General features: G+C 38.7%; 1 protein-coding gene across 3 annotated transcripts in view; it reads right to left on the bottom strand.

The window, feature by feature from the left end:
• The window catches only part of TCEA1 (transcription elongation factor A1), a 41,371-nt gene extending 22,090 nt beyond the window's left edge, over nucleotides 1–19,281 (bottom strand). The window contains exons 1-4 of one of the 3 annotated variants that reach the window (XM_032316082.1): nucleotides 19,017–19,278; nucleotides 17,096–17,198; nucleotides 8,963–9,025; nucleotides 2,908–3,013 (exon numbers count right to left, since the gene is read on the bottom strand). In XM_032316082.1, the coding sequence (XP_032171973.1) occupies nucleotides 2,908–3,013; nucleotides 8,963–8,983 (127 nt within the window). In that variant the 5' untranslated portion in view covers nucleotides 8,984–9,025; nucleotides 17,096–17,198; nucleotides 19,017–19,278. Of the gene's footprint in view, nucleotides 1–2,907; nucleotides 3,014–8,962; nucleotides 9,026–17,095; nucleotides 17,199–19,016 lie in introns of all 3 variants that reach the window. The other 2 variants (XM_032316081.1, XM_032316080.1) reach the window with 2 other exon arrangements.
• Nucleotides 19,282–19,906: the final 625 nt, after the last annotated feature.

Raw genomic sequence — 19,906 nt, forward strand, 5'->3', positions numbered from 1 at the left:
AAACATAAAGTTTCAGTTTGTCTTTAAAGACTAGGGTGTTTTTTTTTTTAAAGATTTTTTATTTTGAAATAATCTGAAGCTTGCACCAATGTTTTAGAAATATGCAAAAAACTTTACTCAGGCGCACCTGAGTGGCACAGTCAGTTAACCATCCAGACTCTTGGTTTTGGCTCAGATAGTGATCTCCGAGCCCTGGGACTGCGACCTATGTCGGGCTCTGTGCTCAGCATGGAGTCACTGGGGTTTCTCTCTTCTTCCTCTGCCCCTCCCCACTGCACATTCTCTCTCTAAAATAAATAATAAATAAATCTTAAAAAAAAAAAATAAAACTTCACTCAGATTCCCCAAGTGTTAATGTTTGGTATACTCACTTCCTTATTCATTCATCACTGCGCCCTACTATACACATACATGTGTGCTATATGTACACAAACCCGCACACTATTGTGTGCAAACATATTTCTTTTGAACCATCTGAAAATCCGTAGCAGATACCCTGGCTCCTTAATCCCAAAATACTTCACTATGTATTCCTCAAGAAAAAAAATCATTTATATAACTACAGTAAATAATAAGTAAATTTAACAATGATACAATACTGCTTACTTACCTATATACCTTACAAAAAGGTCTTTATAGCAATTTTTCCTTTCTGGTCCAGAATCCAATACAGGAACATATATTGTATTTAATTTTCTTAAGACTAAACACTTTAAATTTTAGAGGCTTTACAATTTTTAGTTCTTAGTTTCTAAGCTCTTAGAAGTAATGGGGTTTTTTGTTATTACTACTATTGCCCTTGAAATTTTAAAAGTTTCAACTTTTTCTATTTTTCATCCACGTAAGGCTAATATCTGCTTGATTACATGCTGGCTGGGGCAGGGAAGACAGATGAACCCAACACATTTTCTGGTTCCAGAATATAAAAAAAAGATAAAACTGAAGGGGTTTGTCAAACGGACACAAGAGCCAGTTTGAATGGGTGCCCATCAGTCAAATCCGGGATAATATAAACATCAAAATAATAATAACAGTAATGAATTATAATCCATGTTATAAAATAGGAATCCACTAATAGGAAAATAACAGGCAAGTAAAAGGAGGGTTCTTTCTTGTAGTAGTAGAATGTTGATTTATAAATACTGAAGAAGTGGAAGAGTCAGAAAATCACAATTTTGCAACTAACACTATAAAGAGCAATTTGGGCAAGAACTGGTTGATACTAAATGGGGGGTGGGGAGAAGACCAAAGAGAAGCAAGATAGTTTAAGGATCTCAAATGTCTCTCATAAAATGCCTATCAGATATAAGAAGAAAAATGATAAACTGTACAGTGTATGCCTTGACTAGGTTATCAAAATTAACAGATAAATGGCTCTGGATGTGATAACCTCATATCCAACTACAGATGCACAATCTGATCTAATCATGAGAAAATAACAGAAAAGGTCCAAATCAGAATTATTTTAAGCTGCTATTAAAAACACTGATGAGGGACGCCTGGGTGGCTCAGTTGGTTAAGCAGCTGCCTTCCGCTAAGGTCATGATCCCAGCGTCCTGGGATCGAGTCCCACATTGGGCTTCTTGCTCAGCAGGGAGTCTGCTTCTCCCTCTGCCTCTGCCTGCCATTCTGTCTGCCTATGTTCACGCGCTCTCTCTCTCTGACACAAAAAAAAAAAAAAAAAAAAAAAACCACTGATGATAAATAAATAAATAAAAACAAAGATGAGTGCTTATATTCTTCAAATTGTCAATGTTATAAATAACATAAGAGGGGCGCCTGGGAGGCTCAGTGGGTTAAGCCGCTGCCTTCGGCTCAGGTCATGATCTCAGGGTCCTGGGATCGAGTCCCGCATGGGGCTCTCTGCTCAGCAGGGAGCCTGCTTCCTTCTCTCTCTCTCTGCCTGCCTCTCAGTGTACTTGTAATTTCTCTCTGTCAAATAAATAAATAAAATCTTTAAAATAAATAAATAAATAAATAAATAAATAACATAAGAAGGCTTAAGAACTATTCCAGAGCAGAAGACTAGTGATCTTAGACTTGTTCTTAAAGGGAAAAAACAAGTTAGAGGGCATTAGTGGAACACCTGACAAAACGGGAACCTGCCCTGTAGATTACAGTACTATACTGATATTCCATTTCTTGACTTTCCTATATTATGATTACATAAGAAAATAAACTTGTTCCAAGGATATAGACAATTAAGTACTGAAGGGTAAAGGATGATAGATGAAACTATTCTCTAATGGTTTAGCAAAAGTAATTTGTGCGTTTGAATATATACATACAGAGAAAGGGAAGAAATATGACAAAACAAAAATGGCAAATATTAAAAATTAATGATCTAGAAAAAGACACACGTGGGTTATTTTTATTATTCTTGTAAACTTTCTGTAGGTTAGAAAATCATTTCAAGGAGCATTTGGGTGACTCAGTCGTTAAGCACCTGCCTTCAGCTCAGGTCATGATCCCAGAGTCCGGGATGGAGCACGGCATCGGGCTCCTTGCTTGGCGGGAAGCCTACTTCTCCCTGTCCCACTCCCCCTGCCTATGCTCCCTCTCTCACTATGTCGCTCTCTGTCAAACGAATAAACAAAATCTTTAAAAAAAAAAAAAAGAAAGAAAGAAAATTATTTCAAAAACCTTTTTAAAAAGCATGACAACTTTCTAATGGGCAGAAATTTTCTTCTTAAAGAGAAGTCCAGTTCTAAGTGTTAAAAGACAAAAAAAGCTAATTTTGACTAACTTAAAAAAGTAAAACCCTCAGGGATGTCAGACTAATGCCTCTCTCTCTTAATATAAGGCATCCATTTCAACACATTTATATTTGTAAACAGAAAAAAATGCAAATACCAAATGTTTGAGTAAGCCAGATCATAAATATATATAAGGGAAGATCAATTATACCTAATAACTTTTTCCAGGATTTGATGAGAGACTTTGCTAAAGATGTAACTTCTTCATCTGTACTCTGCTTGCGAATAGCATTTACTGACATTCCAATTCTTGTGGACTGCAAGACAATGACAAAAAAATTTGTATAAGTCATTTATTTCAGACACTTTAGTGTTTCATTTTCTTCTTTCCCATTTTCCTGTGACAAAAAACCTCAGTTATTTAAATTCTTTGAAACTATATTAATATATTCTTGTATATTTTATACACACACACAAACACACAAACACATATATTCTTATATACGATAGAATTAAGATACATGCGTCTTTAGATCAAATACTGGACTCATCGAGGTTATTACCATAGAGATCTGTAAGCATATAAGTTGCTACTATAATAAGGCTGGTTAACCAGTAAAATGAAATCAGTCTTTCCATATCTCTCAAAGAATAAAACATAAAATGTTTGTATTTATATGTAGGCCACCCTGAAGCAATCATGACTAATATATGCACTTCTTTGTTTCTATATATTCTTCAACATAGATTACTCCATAAATCACCTGCTGGGACTTCAATGAAAATACCCAAATATTACCATCGATAGAGGTTTAAAAGCATTTTTTTGCCCAAACCCACAAATAATCACAGAAATTAAAATGGACTTCACAGAATACAGTAATACATCATGCAGTAATATTATTGTTATTATTCTTATGCCCAGGATTATGCTGGGAGCATCCATATATTCATTAATCTTCCTAACAACCCTATGAGGTTGAGATCATGATCCCTACTTGTCCAGCAATATTACTAATTGGTAAAGCTGGGATTTTAATGCAGGTCTGCCCACCCCCAAAGTCCATGCTCTTTCCTGTACATCAATGGTTTTCAAATTGTGCTCAAAGAACACAAAAGCTATGACAGGCCAATTAAGGATGATAAATAAAAAATGGTAAATTATTTAGTAAGTTCAAGTTGTTAGTAGACAATCTTTCAAAACATACAGTCAATGGAAGAAAAAAAACAACAAAAGGAATTGTTAGTGGCAAAAAAGGGGGGGAATCCCTGCTATAAACTTTAAGACAGAATAATAATTGTGTACTTATGGTTTCCTGCTAAATTATCCAGTCTTCTCAACAAAGAGATTCAAGACAGAAATTGGTTCAAGAATTTAGAGCATGTGTTTGGCTGGAATGGCCTACGTTAGACCTATGGAAGGCTACACAGTGCAGATAAGGTTTCATAGTAGAAAGATAAAGGGGACTCTGCAATTCTAAAATCCAAAAATGTTTTATGATTAATGTTTTGGGAGGGTTTTCCCCCAAAGAAAGAGGTTTATTGCTTTAACAAAATGCTCTCAGAACTTTTTTTAGGGAAAAAAATCCTTTGAGAACTTTAAAACTTTTTAGAACTTTTCTAACACTTCGATACAGAAAACTTTCCAGAACCAAGCGCCTGGGCTGCATGGCATAGCCTACAACTGTGTGGACCCAGAGCTGTCCTACTGGATGCAGCTAACTGCTTAGAAGCCAGGCTTGCACTTACAGCCACCATACCAAGTGTCAGGTCTGGCTTCTTATTCTGATGCCTTCAGCACTCCTCCAGCACCCATTCACAGCTCTTTCTCACTACCACCCCACAACCCACCCCACCAACCTAGACAAAAACCTACTTTTGGAATGAGTCAGGGAAATCATCTGAGTTACTAACATAGTTCTGAAGCTTGCAGTTGATATAGACTGGCAAAGAAAATGGGATTTTAGGAAGGAGAGGCAAGCAAAGATATAAGGAGAGCATGAACAAATTGTGTGCTGTGCGTGATTGCTTAATTGTCACAGGGATGTTTTCATCACTAAAGAGTCAATAATTTCCTGCTTAAACCCCATGAAAACCCACATGGAGACTAAGCATCTGTAACAAACATGCTTATTTAAGGAAGAGATCATCTAGTCAAAAAATAGTAAGAAATGAGACTGCTAAGGTAGACTGACAAAGATCTGAGTAGGTTTTTCCTCCATTTTAAAAAGGGTATTTGGGGAACAGTAGAAGAAACTAGACAGAGGAAAGGATTATTAAGCTGTATTACTTTGATAACCAATTCTAGATGTACCTCTAAGAATTCTCTGGATTCTGGATTTTTCCTAAAATCAGTATACTATAATTTACAGGATTTAACAGGTGGCCTATAAAAAAAAGTGTTGTGTGCTCAAATAACATTAAGATTGTAGAGCTGAGGGGCGCCTGAGTGGCTCAGTGGGTTAAGCCGCTGCCTTTGGCTCAGGTCATGATCCCAGGGTCCTGGGATCGAGTCCCGCATCGGGCTCTCTGCTCAGCGGGGAGTCTGCTTCCTCCTCTCTCTCTCTGCCTGCCTCTCTGCCTACTTGTGATCTTGTGATCTCTCTCTGTCAAATAAATAAATAAATTCTTTAAAAAAAAAAAAAGATTGTAGAGCTGAGGCGCCTGGGTGGCTGTCATCGGTTAAGCATCTGCCTCTGGCTCAGGTCCAGGGATTGAGCCCTGCATGGGGTTCCCTGCTCAGCAAAGTCTGCTTCTCATTCTCTCTCTGCCCCTCCCCCTACTTGTGCATGAGCTCTCTTTCTCTCAAATAAATAAATAAATAAATACTTTAAAATTAATAAATAAATAATGCAAACAAACAAAAAAGAACTACAGAGTTAAAATGCTTCTTGGCTCCAAAACTAATGAAGGTTTTTGAGATCAATTATACATTGTGAAATTCTAGACAGAAAATTTATGCTTTGCCCATGTCTGGCCATCTGATTTATAGAACACCAATTCTGCAATTAGAAAGATGCTACCTTGGTGGGTACCCAAGGCTAAGTGTCTACCTTGGGCTCAGGTCATGATCCCAAGATTCCGATCCCAGGGTCCTAGAATGGAGCCCCACATCAGGCTCTCTGTTGAGCAGGGAGCCTGGTTCTCCCTCTCCCTCTGCATCTGCCTGCCACTCTCCCTGCTTGTGCACATCTGCTCTCTCTCTATCAAATAAATAAACAAAATCTTAGAAATAAAAAAAATTTTGAAAAAAGAAAGACACTCCCTTGGAAAGATGGGGAAGGCATTAAGCAGACTTAGGGAATCAGCTGCACATTTGCAGTAAGGCAAAAAGGAATGAGTAGTGAGATTAAGAGACACTGTCAGGGGGTGCCTGGGTGGCTCAGTGGGTTGAAGCCTCTGCTTTCAGCTCAGGTCATGATCTCAGGGTCCTGGGATCGAGCCCCGCATCGGGCTCTCTGCTCAGCGGGGAGCCTGTTTTCCTTCCTCTCTCTGCCTGCCTCTCTGCCTACTTGTGATCTCTGTCTGTCAAATAAATTAAAAAAAAAAAAGAGAGAGACACTGTCAACATCATGGGAACTAAGCAGACTTGTATGTTCTAGAAGAAGAATCTTCTTTATGATCACTCATGAGTTCTTCCCAAGATTATTTAAGATAGCCACTAAATCTTTTTTTTTTTAAGATTTTATTTATTTATTTGACAGACAGAGATCACAAGTAGGCAGAGAGGCAGGCAGAGAGGGGAAGCAGGCTCCCTGCTGAGCAGAGAGTCTGATGCGGTGCTGGATCCTAGAACCCTGGGATCATGACCTGAGCCGAAGGCAGAGCCTTTAACCCACTGAGCCACCCAGGTGCCCCAATAGCCACTAAATCTTAAAGGAAAAAAATATAAAGCTACTAAAAACACTGTGGAAAGAAATTAAAGACCAAAATAAATAGAAAGGTATCCCATATTCATGGATCATAAGGCTTAAATGTTTGGACTGCAATACTAATAAAATCCAACTATAGATTCAATGCAACCCCTACTAAAATCCCAGCTGCCTTTTGTGTAGAAACTGATAGGCTGGGGCGCCTGGATGGCTCAGTGGGTTAAGCATCTGCCTTCGGTTCAGGTTATGATCTCAGGGTCCTGGGACCAAGCCCTGCATCGGGCTCTCTGCTCAGCAGGGAGCCTGCTTCCCTCCTCTCTCTGCCTGCTTCTCGGCCTATTCGTGATCTCTCTTTCTGTCAAATTAATAAATAAAATCTTTAAAAAGAAAAAAAAAGACTTTTAGAAACTGGTAAGTTTATTCTAAAGTTCATACAGAAATACAAGGGATGCAGAATAGCCAAAACAATCTTGAAGAATAAACTTGAAGGACTCACAATTACCAAATTCAAAACTTACTACAAAACTACAATAATCAAGACAACGTGGTCCTATATAAAGAGAGACATGCAAATTAATGGAACAGACTTAAGAACCCAGAAATAAACTCTTCCATTTTTTGTCATTTTCAATAAGGATGTCAAGATAATTCATTAGACAGAAGAATATTAAAAAGTAAACAAGTAGATATCCATATGTAAAAGAATGAAATTGGACTTCTTTATACCACATGAAAATTAACTCAAAATGAATCAGAGAACTAAATGAAAGAGCACCCCCTAAAAAAAGGAATAAATTTTTGTTAACCTTGAGTTAAGTAACTGTTTGAGATTTGACATCTAAAGCACAAGCAACCAAAGAAAACAGACAAATCACACTACAACAAAATTTAAAACTTTTGTGCTTCAAAGAACATCACTAAGAAAGTAAAAATAACCCACAGAATAGGAGATAATATTTGCAAATCCTATATATGACGAAGGGACTTGTATCTAGAATGTATAAAGAACGATTACAAATTAGTTAATAAAAAATAAAATTATCGGGGTGCCTGGGTGGCTCAGCGGGTTAAAGCCTCTGCCTTCGGTGCCCCGCATCCGGGCGGGCTCTCTGCTCAGCAGGGAGCCTGTTTCCTCCTCTCTCTCTGCCTCCCTCTCTGCCTACTTGTGATCTCTGTCTGTCAAATAAGTAAATAAAATCTTAAAAAAAAAAAACAAAAAACTATCCAACTTAAAAACAGGCAAAAGCTCTGAAATGACATTTCTCCAAAGAAAACATATGAATGGTTAAGAAGTATATGAAAAAATGTTCAACATAATTAGTCATTAGGAAAATGGAAATCAATACCACAATGAGATATCACTTCACACCCACTAAGATGAGTATACTCAAAGATAATAACAAGTGTTGACAAGAATGTGGATAAACTAGAACCTTCATTTACTTGCTGTTGGAAATGCAAAATTGTACAGTCACTTGGGAAAGCAGTCTGGCAGGTCCTCAAAATATTCAACACAAAGTTACCTTATGACTCATCGTTTCCACTCTTTCAGATCTCTACCCAAGAGAAACAGAAACACACAAACCTATATATGAATGTGCAAAGCAAGAGTCATAACAACCAAAGTAAGAGAAATAACCCAAATGCCCATCAACTGACAAATGGATAAACAAAATGTAGTATATCCATACAATGGAGTATTATTTAGCCAGAAAAAGGAATAAAGTACCAATACATGCTACAACACAGATGAAACTTGAGGATTATGCTAAGTAAAAGCAGCCAGACAGGCGCCTCACTGACTCAGGTGATAGAGCATGTGACTCCTGATCTTGGGAGTCATGAGTTCAAGGCCCACATTTAAGCTCACTTAAAATTTAAAATAAAAAACTTTAAAAAAAAAGGGGGGGGGGGCCAGAACCAAAAGGTCAGATAATGTATGGCTTCATTTATATGAAATCTCTGGAATAGGTAAATCTAAAGAGACAAAAGGTAGACTGATTAGTGCTTGCCTAGGGCAGAAGAGGGGGTACAACTGGGGAGAAATAAAGACTGACAACTAAAAGGTACCCCAGAGGCTAGCTTCATGCTGGCAGCAGCTATCAATAACAGACCAAGAAAGTGAGATTTAGGGAGATCAAATCAGGGCCAAGAATCCAACTTCATTTCCTTTCACAATAAGATTTCAAACTTGGGAGATTCAGGTTTTATTCTTTTTGAGGAAGGCAACATTTTTCTATAGTGGTAATTTAGTAGATTATTGATTTATGTTGCCATCTTTAAAAAAGCCCAGAACACTGTAACAGGACAATACAAAAAAGTTAATGGTATTAAAAATGTTTTGGTATTATATGACAATTATCTATTCAAATCATGAAACAGATTAGCACCTACCTGTAGTAATTCCAGGGTCATGGGAATATTCTTAAGCTCCTTCAGTAGATCCAATGCTCCAGCCTATAAAACAAAATAATTGTATATTGAACTTCCCAGCTGACAAAGCAAAGACTAACTAGAGATTTAAATTTATGTTTTCCTATCCACAACTCACTATGGCTCACTTTTTCATGTGCGAATAGTGTATTTATAAAAGGGAAAAAGGGAAAGAGAGGTAGTGTTTTCCAAATAATGGTTGTAACTCATTAAAGAAATAGAAAATCCATTTACTGGGTTATGATCAGCACTTATTAAGTACTGCTTTGTTAAAGTTCATTTTACAGGGGCGCCTGGGTGGCTCAGTGGGTTAAAGGCTCTGCTTTCGGCTCAGGTCATGATCCCAGGGTCCTGGGATCGAGCCCCACATCGGGCTCTCTGCTCAGTGGGGAGCCTGCTTCCTCCTCTCTCTCTGCCTGCCTCTCTGCCTACTTGTGATCTCTCTCTGTCAAATAAATAAATAAAATCTTTAAAAAAAAAAAAAAAAAGTTCATTTTACATACAGTATTTATGTGTCCCAATTAGAAATCTGAATTGGGTTTCCTACTATGGTGACATAACACATCCCAAGTTTCCATAGAGAACACCTATCTCATTAAGGAGCCAACCCCAAGAAAGTGGGAATGGAGGTCCAAAGATGTTGCAGCACCTCTAGCATTCACTCACACACAAGGAGAGTGGGAAAGGACCTATCTGTACTAGAATTCTCTTGAGGTCTCTCTGTATCTTCCCAGTCTGTCACAAAAACACTGCTGTCTACCTGATTCTTACAAAGTAGGAAAAAGGAAATTCTGAGAGAAAACTCAAAATTAAGATGTTAAGCTCACAGTCCTGTCCACTGCCATCTAGAATCAAAGGCTCGCATGTTGATGATGAAGATGGAACAAAATAAGGCTCCTAGAAGAATTACATAAACCACCTAAAGTTTAAAAAGGAATGAAATAAGAAGCAACAGCATCACCTATACCTATGGCCAAATATTCCAATTTATCATATTTCATACAATACAGTCCCTTAGGGGCGCCTGGGTGGCTCAGTGGGTTGAAGGCTCTGCCTTCGGCTAAGGTCATGGTCCCAGGGTCCTGGGATTGAGCCCTGCATCAGGCTCCCTGCTGAGCCTGCCCTCTCTGCCTACTTGTGATCTCTGTCTGTCAAATAAATAAATAAACATATTTTTAAAAAATTAAAAAAAATAGTCACTTAGTCATATTTTATTTAGTCAAATACTCACTGTACTATATTTAGACACATCATTAGTCTATATGCCACTAATAAAGAAAAAATATTAAACTATGGCATAGTATTATCACTGTTTTCTAGTTTTTTAACTCTTTCAGAGTTGAAAATTTTTTTTTTTTAAGATTTTATTTATTTATCAGAGAGAGAGGGGGAGAGAGAGCGAGCACAGGCAGACAGAATGGCAGGCAGAGGCAGAGGGAGAAGCAGGCTCCCTGCTGAGCAAGGAGCCCGATGTGGGACTCGATCCCAGGACGCTGGGATCATGACCTGAGCCGAAGGCAGCTGCTTAACCTACTGAGCCACCCAGGCGTCCCAGAGTTGAAATTTTTATCATGTATCACCTTTTACATATATAAAAGAAAAATATAAGCAAAATAAATTGGCTAAGTTGTTTCTAAAACTATGTCACGTTTGGAGTCCTTAATGCTTATGAATAACTTACTGACTCAGATTCAATAATATGTTTTTATCCCACCAAAGGTTGTGTCAAAAACACTAGTAATGCAGCATTTCATAAAAAAAATCCATCAAAGAGCTAAATTAGCTCTTAGCTGGCTTTGAAGTGTGTAGAGCTAGTTGTTTTTCACCCCACTGCTCTTCAACCATTTGGTTCCTTGAGGTTCAAAGAACAAGCACTCCACTAATATTTTTCAGAGTTTCTTCTAAGCCACTGACACATTGAAAATGCTGATGCTGGGTTTGATATTCTGCCTGTGAAACTACATTCCAAGAACCATCTGGTTGACGATATATGTGTAATTCATTTCACTTTCTCCAATGTTAAAATATGAAAACTAGGCAGCCTATGAATCAGTGAAACACAGCATATCCCAGGAAAATAGAAAGCCCCAGAGAACGCCCCTCATTATGCACCCCAAAGGAAGAAATAAGCATGGAAACTTATGGTACCAAATTTCTTAAATATAAAATTGAATAGAGGCTTCCGGTCATGTAATTTTTCCATTTAAAATTGAGACATCAGACTTGGCTGTGGAAAATAAAAGTGTATTAACTTTTCTTCTGGTAATAAACATATCTATCATTTTAATTTCACTCTACCTCATAAATAAAAACTTAAGTTCAATAGCAATTATGAAACAGGTTATTATGAAGGACTTGAATGATTTACTGCTCAAAGATTCCTTCTGATTTTAAAATTCTACAAATTCTTTTCATTTAGAGGTAACCAAAAACAGTGAAACAATATAGTTGCTAGATAAGAAAACTAACATTGACTAAATTTACTAGTAATCAGGAATTTCTACAGGAATGACATCTCAGTGAGGAAATGGGATCTTCAATCCCCCATCTGCAAATCCAAAAATCAAACCCTTTGAAAATCAAGATTTCACAGGGCCCCAGTGTGGTTCAGTCAGTTAAGCATCTACCTTCAGCTCAGGTCGTGATCTCAATGTCCTGGGATCAAGCCCCACATCAGGTTCCTCCCGCTCCCACTTCTCCTGCCTGTGCATGTCCATGCCCTCTCTCTGTGTGTCAAATAATTAAATAAAATCTTTAAAAAGAAAATCAAGATTTCTTACAGATTTTCAATAAACTCACTTGCCAGCAACACCTAATCTACATAATTTACATATGTAAAGTCATTTATGTTCTATATATCCCACTTCATGAGAGAATACTACATTTCACTACAGAAATGTTAATGTCTGATTAATGGAAACAGCCCAGATCCGCTTAGGATATATGATATATGTATCATATTATCTTAATAAAATCTGAAAATTGAGGAATTCTCAAATATATCAGGCTCTAAAGGTTTTGATTAGGAGATTGTAGACTTGTATCTTACAACTACCATAGACATTTTTCTTCTACCCATGTCTCCATGGACTTTCTGATCCATTACCTAGGATTAATTAGAAAGGAAGATAAAGAATCACACTTCTAGGAGTCCTTAGACTTACAAAATGCTATCATGTATAAAGTTGATTCTTCTAACACATCAGCAATGTGATGTAAGTTTTAAGCTGTTTTCCAAGTAGAAGCAATAGATAGATTTGCATTAATTTCCCCACACTTTCCTTTTACACAGATGTCTTTGGAGAGACTGGAGTCAGAAATACAAGCTATGGAAGAAGAAAAAGCTAAATAATATTCATGGGATGAAACTATGACCTTTCTCATAATTACATTATGCTCTAGTCAAATAAGATGGATATCTCAAAGTTCTTTAAGAAATAAATATGATGGGACGCCTGGGTGGCTCAGTTGGTTGAGCGGCTGCCTTCGGCTCAGGTCATGATCCCAGCGTCCTGGGATCGAGTCCCACATCGGGCTCCTTGCTCTGCGGGGAGCCTGCTTCTCCCTCTGACTCTGCCTTCCACTCTGTCTGCCTGTGCTCGCTCTCACTCGCTCTCTCTCTGACAAATAAATAAATAAAATCTTTAAAAAAAAAAAAAGAAAAAGAAATAAATATGATGATCTGAATGAGCAAAAAGGCAAAAGCAGATGATCATATATTAATTCAATGACAAAAGCTTCTTTGAATATTACTATGTGCCAAGCACTGTTAAATACTTTATATATGTATTATTTCATGTTTACAATAAACCCTATAGAAGCAGGTAATCATTTTACAGAAGGGGAACTGAAAACCCAGATAATTTAGAAACTTCCACAGTCATATGATTATTACTAACTAAAAAGGGTGAGACCTACCCAGTTCTGTCAAGTTACACTTACCGCTTCTCAACAAATACTTGTTAACCGTATACGAAACTCTGAGGATATGATAATGAGCAAGACAGAAATCCTTTCTGACCACAGGGAATTTAAAATAAACATAAATCTTTGAGCATCTACTTCAAACCCTAAATTATACAAAGAAGCAAACTCAGAAAAGGAAAGTAACTTGGCCAACTGATAGGTAATATAAAAGAATAAGAACTATAATCTCCTGACCCTCACACCACTGTTCTCTCCATTTCATAGGTCCACTGGGAGTAGTTCTAATCCGTGAGCTGGGGTGAATAGCACTGCCGAACAAGAAACTATGTTCTATCCTTCCCCAATCATCACCTGCCTCTAAAGGTCAAATCTATTAGATTGCAGCATCTCCTACAGATAATGATGCAAGAGAAAGAAAGATTCTACCTTATCTTCCAGAGTCAAATTTAGTTCACAAGACTGGCTGAATAATAAACAGCTATAACATGACTTTATTACATGGCTGGTACTATCATCAGAAACAAGTACTTTTACAAAATATGGTATTCAAATTTGTACTGAGCATTCAGCATACACAAGCTCATATAGGGTAGAAACATCCTTCTCCTCAAGGAGACATAAGGAAGAGGAAGCAACACAGAATATACAATGAAGAACATGAGATATATATATACATATATGTACACACACACACACCCCAGATCTAAATTCAAATCCACACACTGCCATTTCCTAATTATAAGATCCTGGGAATGTTGTTTACCCTTTCCAAGCTTCAGCTTCTTTATATGTATGAGAGGATAATACACTGACCTAAAACAGTTAAAATGGTCAAATGGAGTAACATAACACTATGAAGTATTGAAATAGAGTACCTGACACACAGGAGATGGTTGATAAGATGTACAAAGAAATAAAAAATATATCTACCCCCATCATAACAATATCCTCAAAGAGCCATAAGCCAGCATTTTAAGTGAGCATTATTTAAGCTCAATCAACTGAAACACCTCAGAATTAGGAGATTCCAAGATTTAAAAACTTAAAGTGCTATTTAAAAAGGAAACACTGGGCACCTGTGTGGCTCAGTTGGTTAGGAGACTGCCTTCGGCTCAGGTCATGAACCCAAAGTCCCAGGATCAAACCCCAGGATCGAATCTTAGATCAGGTTCCCCACTCAGCGGGAAGTCTGCTTCCCCCTCTGATTTTCCCCCTTTCTCATGCTCTCTCTCAAATAAATGAAATCTTTAAAAAAAAAAAAAAAAAAGGGAGGGGTACCTGGGTGGTATTTGTGTTTGTATGAATGTGTTTTTAAAATAAAAGCTCCAGAGATACCTGGATGGCTCAGTTGGGTAAGTGTCACCGTTGGCTCAGTTCATGATCCCAGAGACAAGGGATCAAGCCCCATGTTGGGCTCTCTGCTCAGCAGGGAGCCAGCTTCTCACTCTCCCTCCCACTCCCCCTGCTTGTGCCCACTCTCTCTCTCATGAAGAAAATCTTAAGGGGCACCTGGGTAGCTCAGTGGGTTAAGGCCTCTGCCTTCAGCTCAGGTCATGATCTAAGGGTCCTGGGATCAAGCCCCACATCGGGCTCTCTGCTCAGCGGGGAGCCCGCTTCCCTCTCACTCTCTGCCTGCCTCTCTGCCTACTTGTGATCTCTGTCAAATAAATAAATAAAGTTGTTAAAAAAAATCTAAAAAAAAAAGGAAACACTGTAAATATTTTTATTATGGCTCAGCAACATCACTATAAACTAGTAATTATAATTTTACTATGTCATCTCAAATTTGTAGTTATTCTCAACCAAAAGGACAAGCAATGAAAGGAAAAATACATAAATTTGACTTCATAAAAAATGAAAGCTTTTGAACTTCAAAAAGACACTATCAAAGAGTGTAAAAAGATAACCCATAGAATGGGAGACAATATATACAAATCCTGTCTCTGATAAGAGTCTAGTATTCAGAATATAAAGAATTCTTACAATTCAATAATACAAATACTCAGTTTAAAAATGGGCAAAGGATCTGAACAAACATTTCCCCAAACATACAAAAATAGCCAGCAAAAAGTGAAAAACGTTCACCATCATCAGTCATCAGAGAAATGCAAATCAAAATCACAATGAGCTACCTCTTCACATCCACTGTGATGGCTATAATCATAAAAGACAAAATAACAAGTGTTGATAAAGACGTGGTAACCCTCATCCATTGCTGTTAAGAATGTAAAATGGTGTGGCAACTTTGGAAAACAGTTTGGCAATTCCTCAAAAAGTTAAACACAGTTATCATACAACCCAGCAATTCTACTCCTAGGTATATATCCAAGAGAAAAAAAAATATGTCTACACAAACACCTGCACAAGAATATTCTAAGCAGCATTATTCATAATAACCAAAAAATGGAAACAGCCCAAAATGTCCATCAAATGACAAACAAAATGCAAGATACCCCCACCAGTACAGTAGTGCTGTTCAGTAATACAAAGGAATGAAGTACTGATACCTGCTGTAACACAGACGAATCCTAAAAACACTAAGTGAAAGAGGTCTGTTACAAAAGAATACATATTGTATGATTCCATTTATATGAAATGCCCAGAATAGTAAATCCATAGAGACAGAAAACATTTTGGTGGGGTGGGGGCGGTGGTGGTAGCACAGATATATGGAGACCACTTAATGGGTACAGGTTTCTTTTCTGGAGTTATGAAAGTGTTCCTAAATTAGAGAGTGTGGTGATAGCTGTAGAAATCTGTGAATAAACTAAAACCACTGAATTGTACACTTTAAAAGGGAGAACAGTACTGTGTATTTCAATAAGGCTGTTAAAAAAATTGTGTAGTCATTCTAAATCTCAATATATACTAATTAATCTAACCCTGATATGAAAACCAAAATTTTTTTTCTTCAACCCAGTTATAAGACTTAGAAATTCACACATTCCAAGTATCCCAGTTCCTAGTACTTCTAACATCTAAGTTCAATTTCTCTCCCAACAATTTAATTCTACTCAACCCTGAGCCTTCAATGAAGAAAAAACAAAGCTCAACACCACTGACAAAATCCATGAATCTGAAAATTCTAAGTTACCTTACTCCCTCTAGAATCATGTAATAAATCCTTTACAAAAACCATATACAAGGTTTTTTAGCCCTTACCATATCTTAAGGACTCTTAAGATTCATCTAATTTACTATATTATCTCCAGTTTACTACAAAAAACAAACAAACAAACAAACCACACACACACACACACACACACACACAAAAAACCACCTCAAGTGGTTTTAGAAATGTTAAGGAACTTGCCTAAGATCATACTGTTAAAGTTCAGAAGAGTCAAGATCTGAACTCAAATTAGGAGTCAGACTTGCTTACTGACATCAAGTCAAAATGACATTAATTTTAAAAAAAAGTTAAAATGACCTAAAAAGCAGTTAATACTTGAAAATTTGAAACTAAGTTATGTGGTTCATCAAAACCTCAGAGTATACACTTATAAAACTGCTAATACTGTTTAAGACCAAGTATACACATAGTGCAACATTCTGGATAGTTCTAGGGTCAGGATACTGATTGGATATCTAGGGCAAGCTGCTTCCCCAAGAACAGCAAATACCCTTACTTCCTGGTCTTATATTCACCTAACTGTACCCATACAAGGTTCCAAAAAAAAGGGTCTTCTAAAGAGACACTGCACTTGAAAAGAGTAGCACTTTGAGCAAAACAGATTTAGATTCACGTCTTCATCTGCCCACTTTCTAGCTATTTGGCTTAGGACAATTCACTTAAGTTTCCAAATAATTTCCTTATTTTTAGAAAGGAGTATTACTTATCATGTAAAACTGTCCCAGGCATAAGTACTCAGCTGAATGCCTGGCTCAGAATAATAGTTCAATGAATGGTTGCTGTTTTTATTATTACTTAAATGTGACACCTATGCTTTATGAAACAAAATATGCAATAACAGCACCTAAACTTGCCAATTCAAGAGGAAAACTACAATTTTTCAAGGAAAGTTTACTTTTTCGTAGTATAAAAATATTTTTAAAAGCTCACAGAGGAAATCTGGGAAACACAGACACACAAACACACACACACAGGGAGAAACAAATCTACCATGATCCTACAACCCCCAGAACAACCTCTGTGAAATTACTGACCTCTTAAAAAGCTATTTGTGGGTTGATGTGCTTTGGAAGGCAAAGAGGGAGAGTCATTCAGACCACTTCCCCTTCTCTTTATTTCATTTGCCAATTTGAATTTCTGTAAGATACACAGGAAAAGGAAGAAGAAAAAAACATAAAAGAGCCAGTCAATTTTATCTTTCTTTTTGAGGGGCAAGTTTCCATATTGGTCAAGTTTTGAACTATCAGATAAATGAGATTTGACAAGTATCTGTGGAGTTTATCCTCATTCTCCCCATACTCATCATTATTCCTTTATACCTTGAGAACTGCAAATAAATGCAAACTGATCTTCTCCATACTTATCCACTAAGGAATTACTCATTTTTAGGAAACACCTATTACAAGGAAAGGAAACAAACAGCTAATGCATTACATGATTAATGGATACACATTATAGCCTGAGTTAGAGAAAAAAATTACCCAACAAAAGCCCTTTTCCCCTCTGAGGTTCTACTGTGTGAATCTAGGGATGTCTCCAGGTAAAGAAAAAAACTTTCCAATTTAAACAAAGTAACAGAAATGTTCAGCTTATCAAATAATCAGATCTCATCACTTGCACTAGGCTATATCAATGAGAAAAATAAATGGCAAAGGTAATGAATGTCTGGAACAGAAAACAAACAGGAAATACTTTAAAAGGCCGAAATTGCAAATGCTGATTAACAGAGTATGAAATTACATGCTAAGCAATGCACCTGTTAAAAGAGGAACAGACTACGTACAAAAGTCTTAAAAGTTCATTGTTTAACACTATTTTCTGCTTTGGAATGCTGTCCAGTAGAAAACCTGGGTCGTGGCTTAATCCAAATTGCACAGTACTTTTAAGTGGGTGAACTACTTAATCTCGCTCAGTTTCTTATTCTGAAAAATAGGTACACGATAATGGCTGTGCTGTGAGTCTCAAAAGAAGTTTGCACAGATGCTTTTTCATTTTAAAGCGCTGTACAAATCAGAGCATCCCTTTTCTCCTTCACATTAGTTTGATACGGAATTTATTTCACAGACAGGAGTAAGTTATTTCAGGTAGGCTGATACTGAAAACGTACTGAGCAGCGTGGCACAAATTCAGGTGAAGACAATCATGGAGCTGCAACTGAAAACAGTTGACTCTGAACCAGAGGACTGAAAGTAGCACACACTGGTAGACAAAAATACAGAACATAAACCACAAAGAAAACATGTTTACACAAACACTTTATCAATAACAAGATAATGCCACTGGTATTAACTGTAAACCACTTAGAATACCCAGCAATGACATCTGGCCAAATGCATCTTAGCTGTTTACATACTAGCACCTGACCATATCCAGGTTTTAAAAACGTTTAGCGACTTGCCAAGCGCACTAGCAGATTCTCTACCTTTTTAATTGTTAAACAAACCTGTAGCGTAGACGAGATAAATCAAGTGAATGTTTACTCTTTGAAAAAAATCCAAAAAACTTAACTTACCAGTTTGATGTCTAAAACATATCACAAACCTCTACGTGATGTTATTTCTAGTTGTGAGGCAGCGATCACGGAAAAGAGAAAAAATTCTTTCAAACTGTGAAGGGCTTTTCTACACTCTTCAATTCTTAAGCCAAATTGAAGAGGTAATTAGCGAGTCAATCAATTCCTCAAGTTTAAAGTAAGAGAATGCCCCCTTAGATGTACTGGCAAGGAGAGACTTGGAAGTACCAAGAACCGATGGTAACGCCGGCCGCCGCAGGCCGCGCCACCTTCTCCCCGACGCCCTCCCCAGGACGCGGGTACGGTCCACGCCGGCTTCCCGCGCAGAGAGGGCCTGCGTGGGCGGGCCGGGAACTCCCGAGAGCCCGGCCCGAAGCCTGACGCGCCCGGCCCCGGCCAGCCGCCCGGCCTCCCGGCCGGCCCGCGCCACCCGCCGCGCTCACCGCGTTCTTCTTCTGCACCATCTTGTCCATCTTCTTGGCAATGCGGACCACTTCATCCTCCATGGTTCCCGCAAGTCTTCCCGTGCCCAGCCCGTTTGGGTCGGGAAGTGGGCGAAGTTGGAGCTGAGAGGACGGCAGGACAAGAGCCCAGCGCCTGGGCTAGCCCACCACAGCAGGCCTGGGCCTAAGCCCTTCCTCACAAACCAAGCCCGCGGCAGCGGCGGTGGCAGCGATAGCGACTCCGCCCCCGCAGACAGCGCCAATCGAGCTCCGCGCGCACCGTGCAGGCACTGACAATCGACAGCCGATCGCTGGGAAGCCGCGCGCCAAGGCGCCCGCCAGACCGGCATCGACCGAGGCACTGTCAATGAATTGACTCGCCAACCCAGTGGCTGGGCTTCCTGCCAGGCCTTTGTAAAAGTCTGTAGGAGGCGGGGTCGAGTTTTGCCGCGCGTGCGCCTCCCGCCCAGTCACCGCCCAGGGTGAGCTTCAGATTCTGGGAGACACACCAATCTCTGAAGCGAGGCGGTTTTGGAGAGCGAAACCGGGGCGGTCTTTAAAGGCAGTCAAGTCGGGGCGCCTGGGCGGTTTAGTGGGTTAAAGCCTCTGCCTTCGGCTCGGGTCAGGATCTCGGGGTCCTGGGATCAAGCCCCGCATCGGGCTCTCTGCTCGGTGGGGAGCCTGTTTCCCCCTGCCTTTCTGCCTTCTTGTGATCTCTCTGTCAAATAAATAAATTTCTTAAAAGGCTTAAAAAAAAAAAAAAGGCATGGGCCGCCTGCGTGGGCTCAGTGGTTTAAAGTCTCTGCCTTCCGCTCAGGTCATGATCCCAACTTTCTGGGATCCAACCCCCCTGTCGGGCGCTCTGCTCCCCCGCCCCCGCCTGCTTCTCT

The sequence above is a fragment of the Mustela erminea genome, chromosome 16, assembly GCF_009829155.1.
Source record: "Mustela erminea isolate mMusErm1 chromosome 16, mMusErm1.Pri, whole genome shotgun sequence".
In the NCBI taxonomy this organism is placed as follows: domain Eukaryota; kingdom Metazoa; phylum Chordata; class Mammalia; order Carnivora; family Mustelidae; genus Mustela; species Mustela erminea.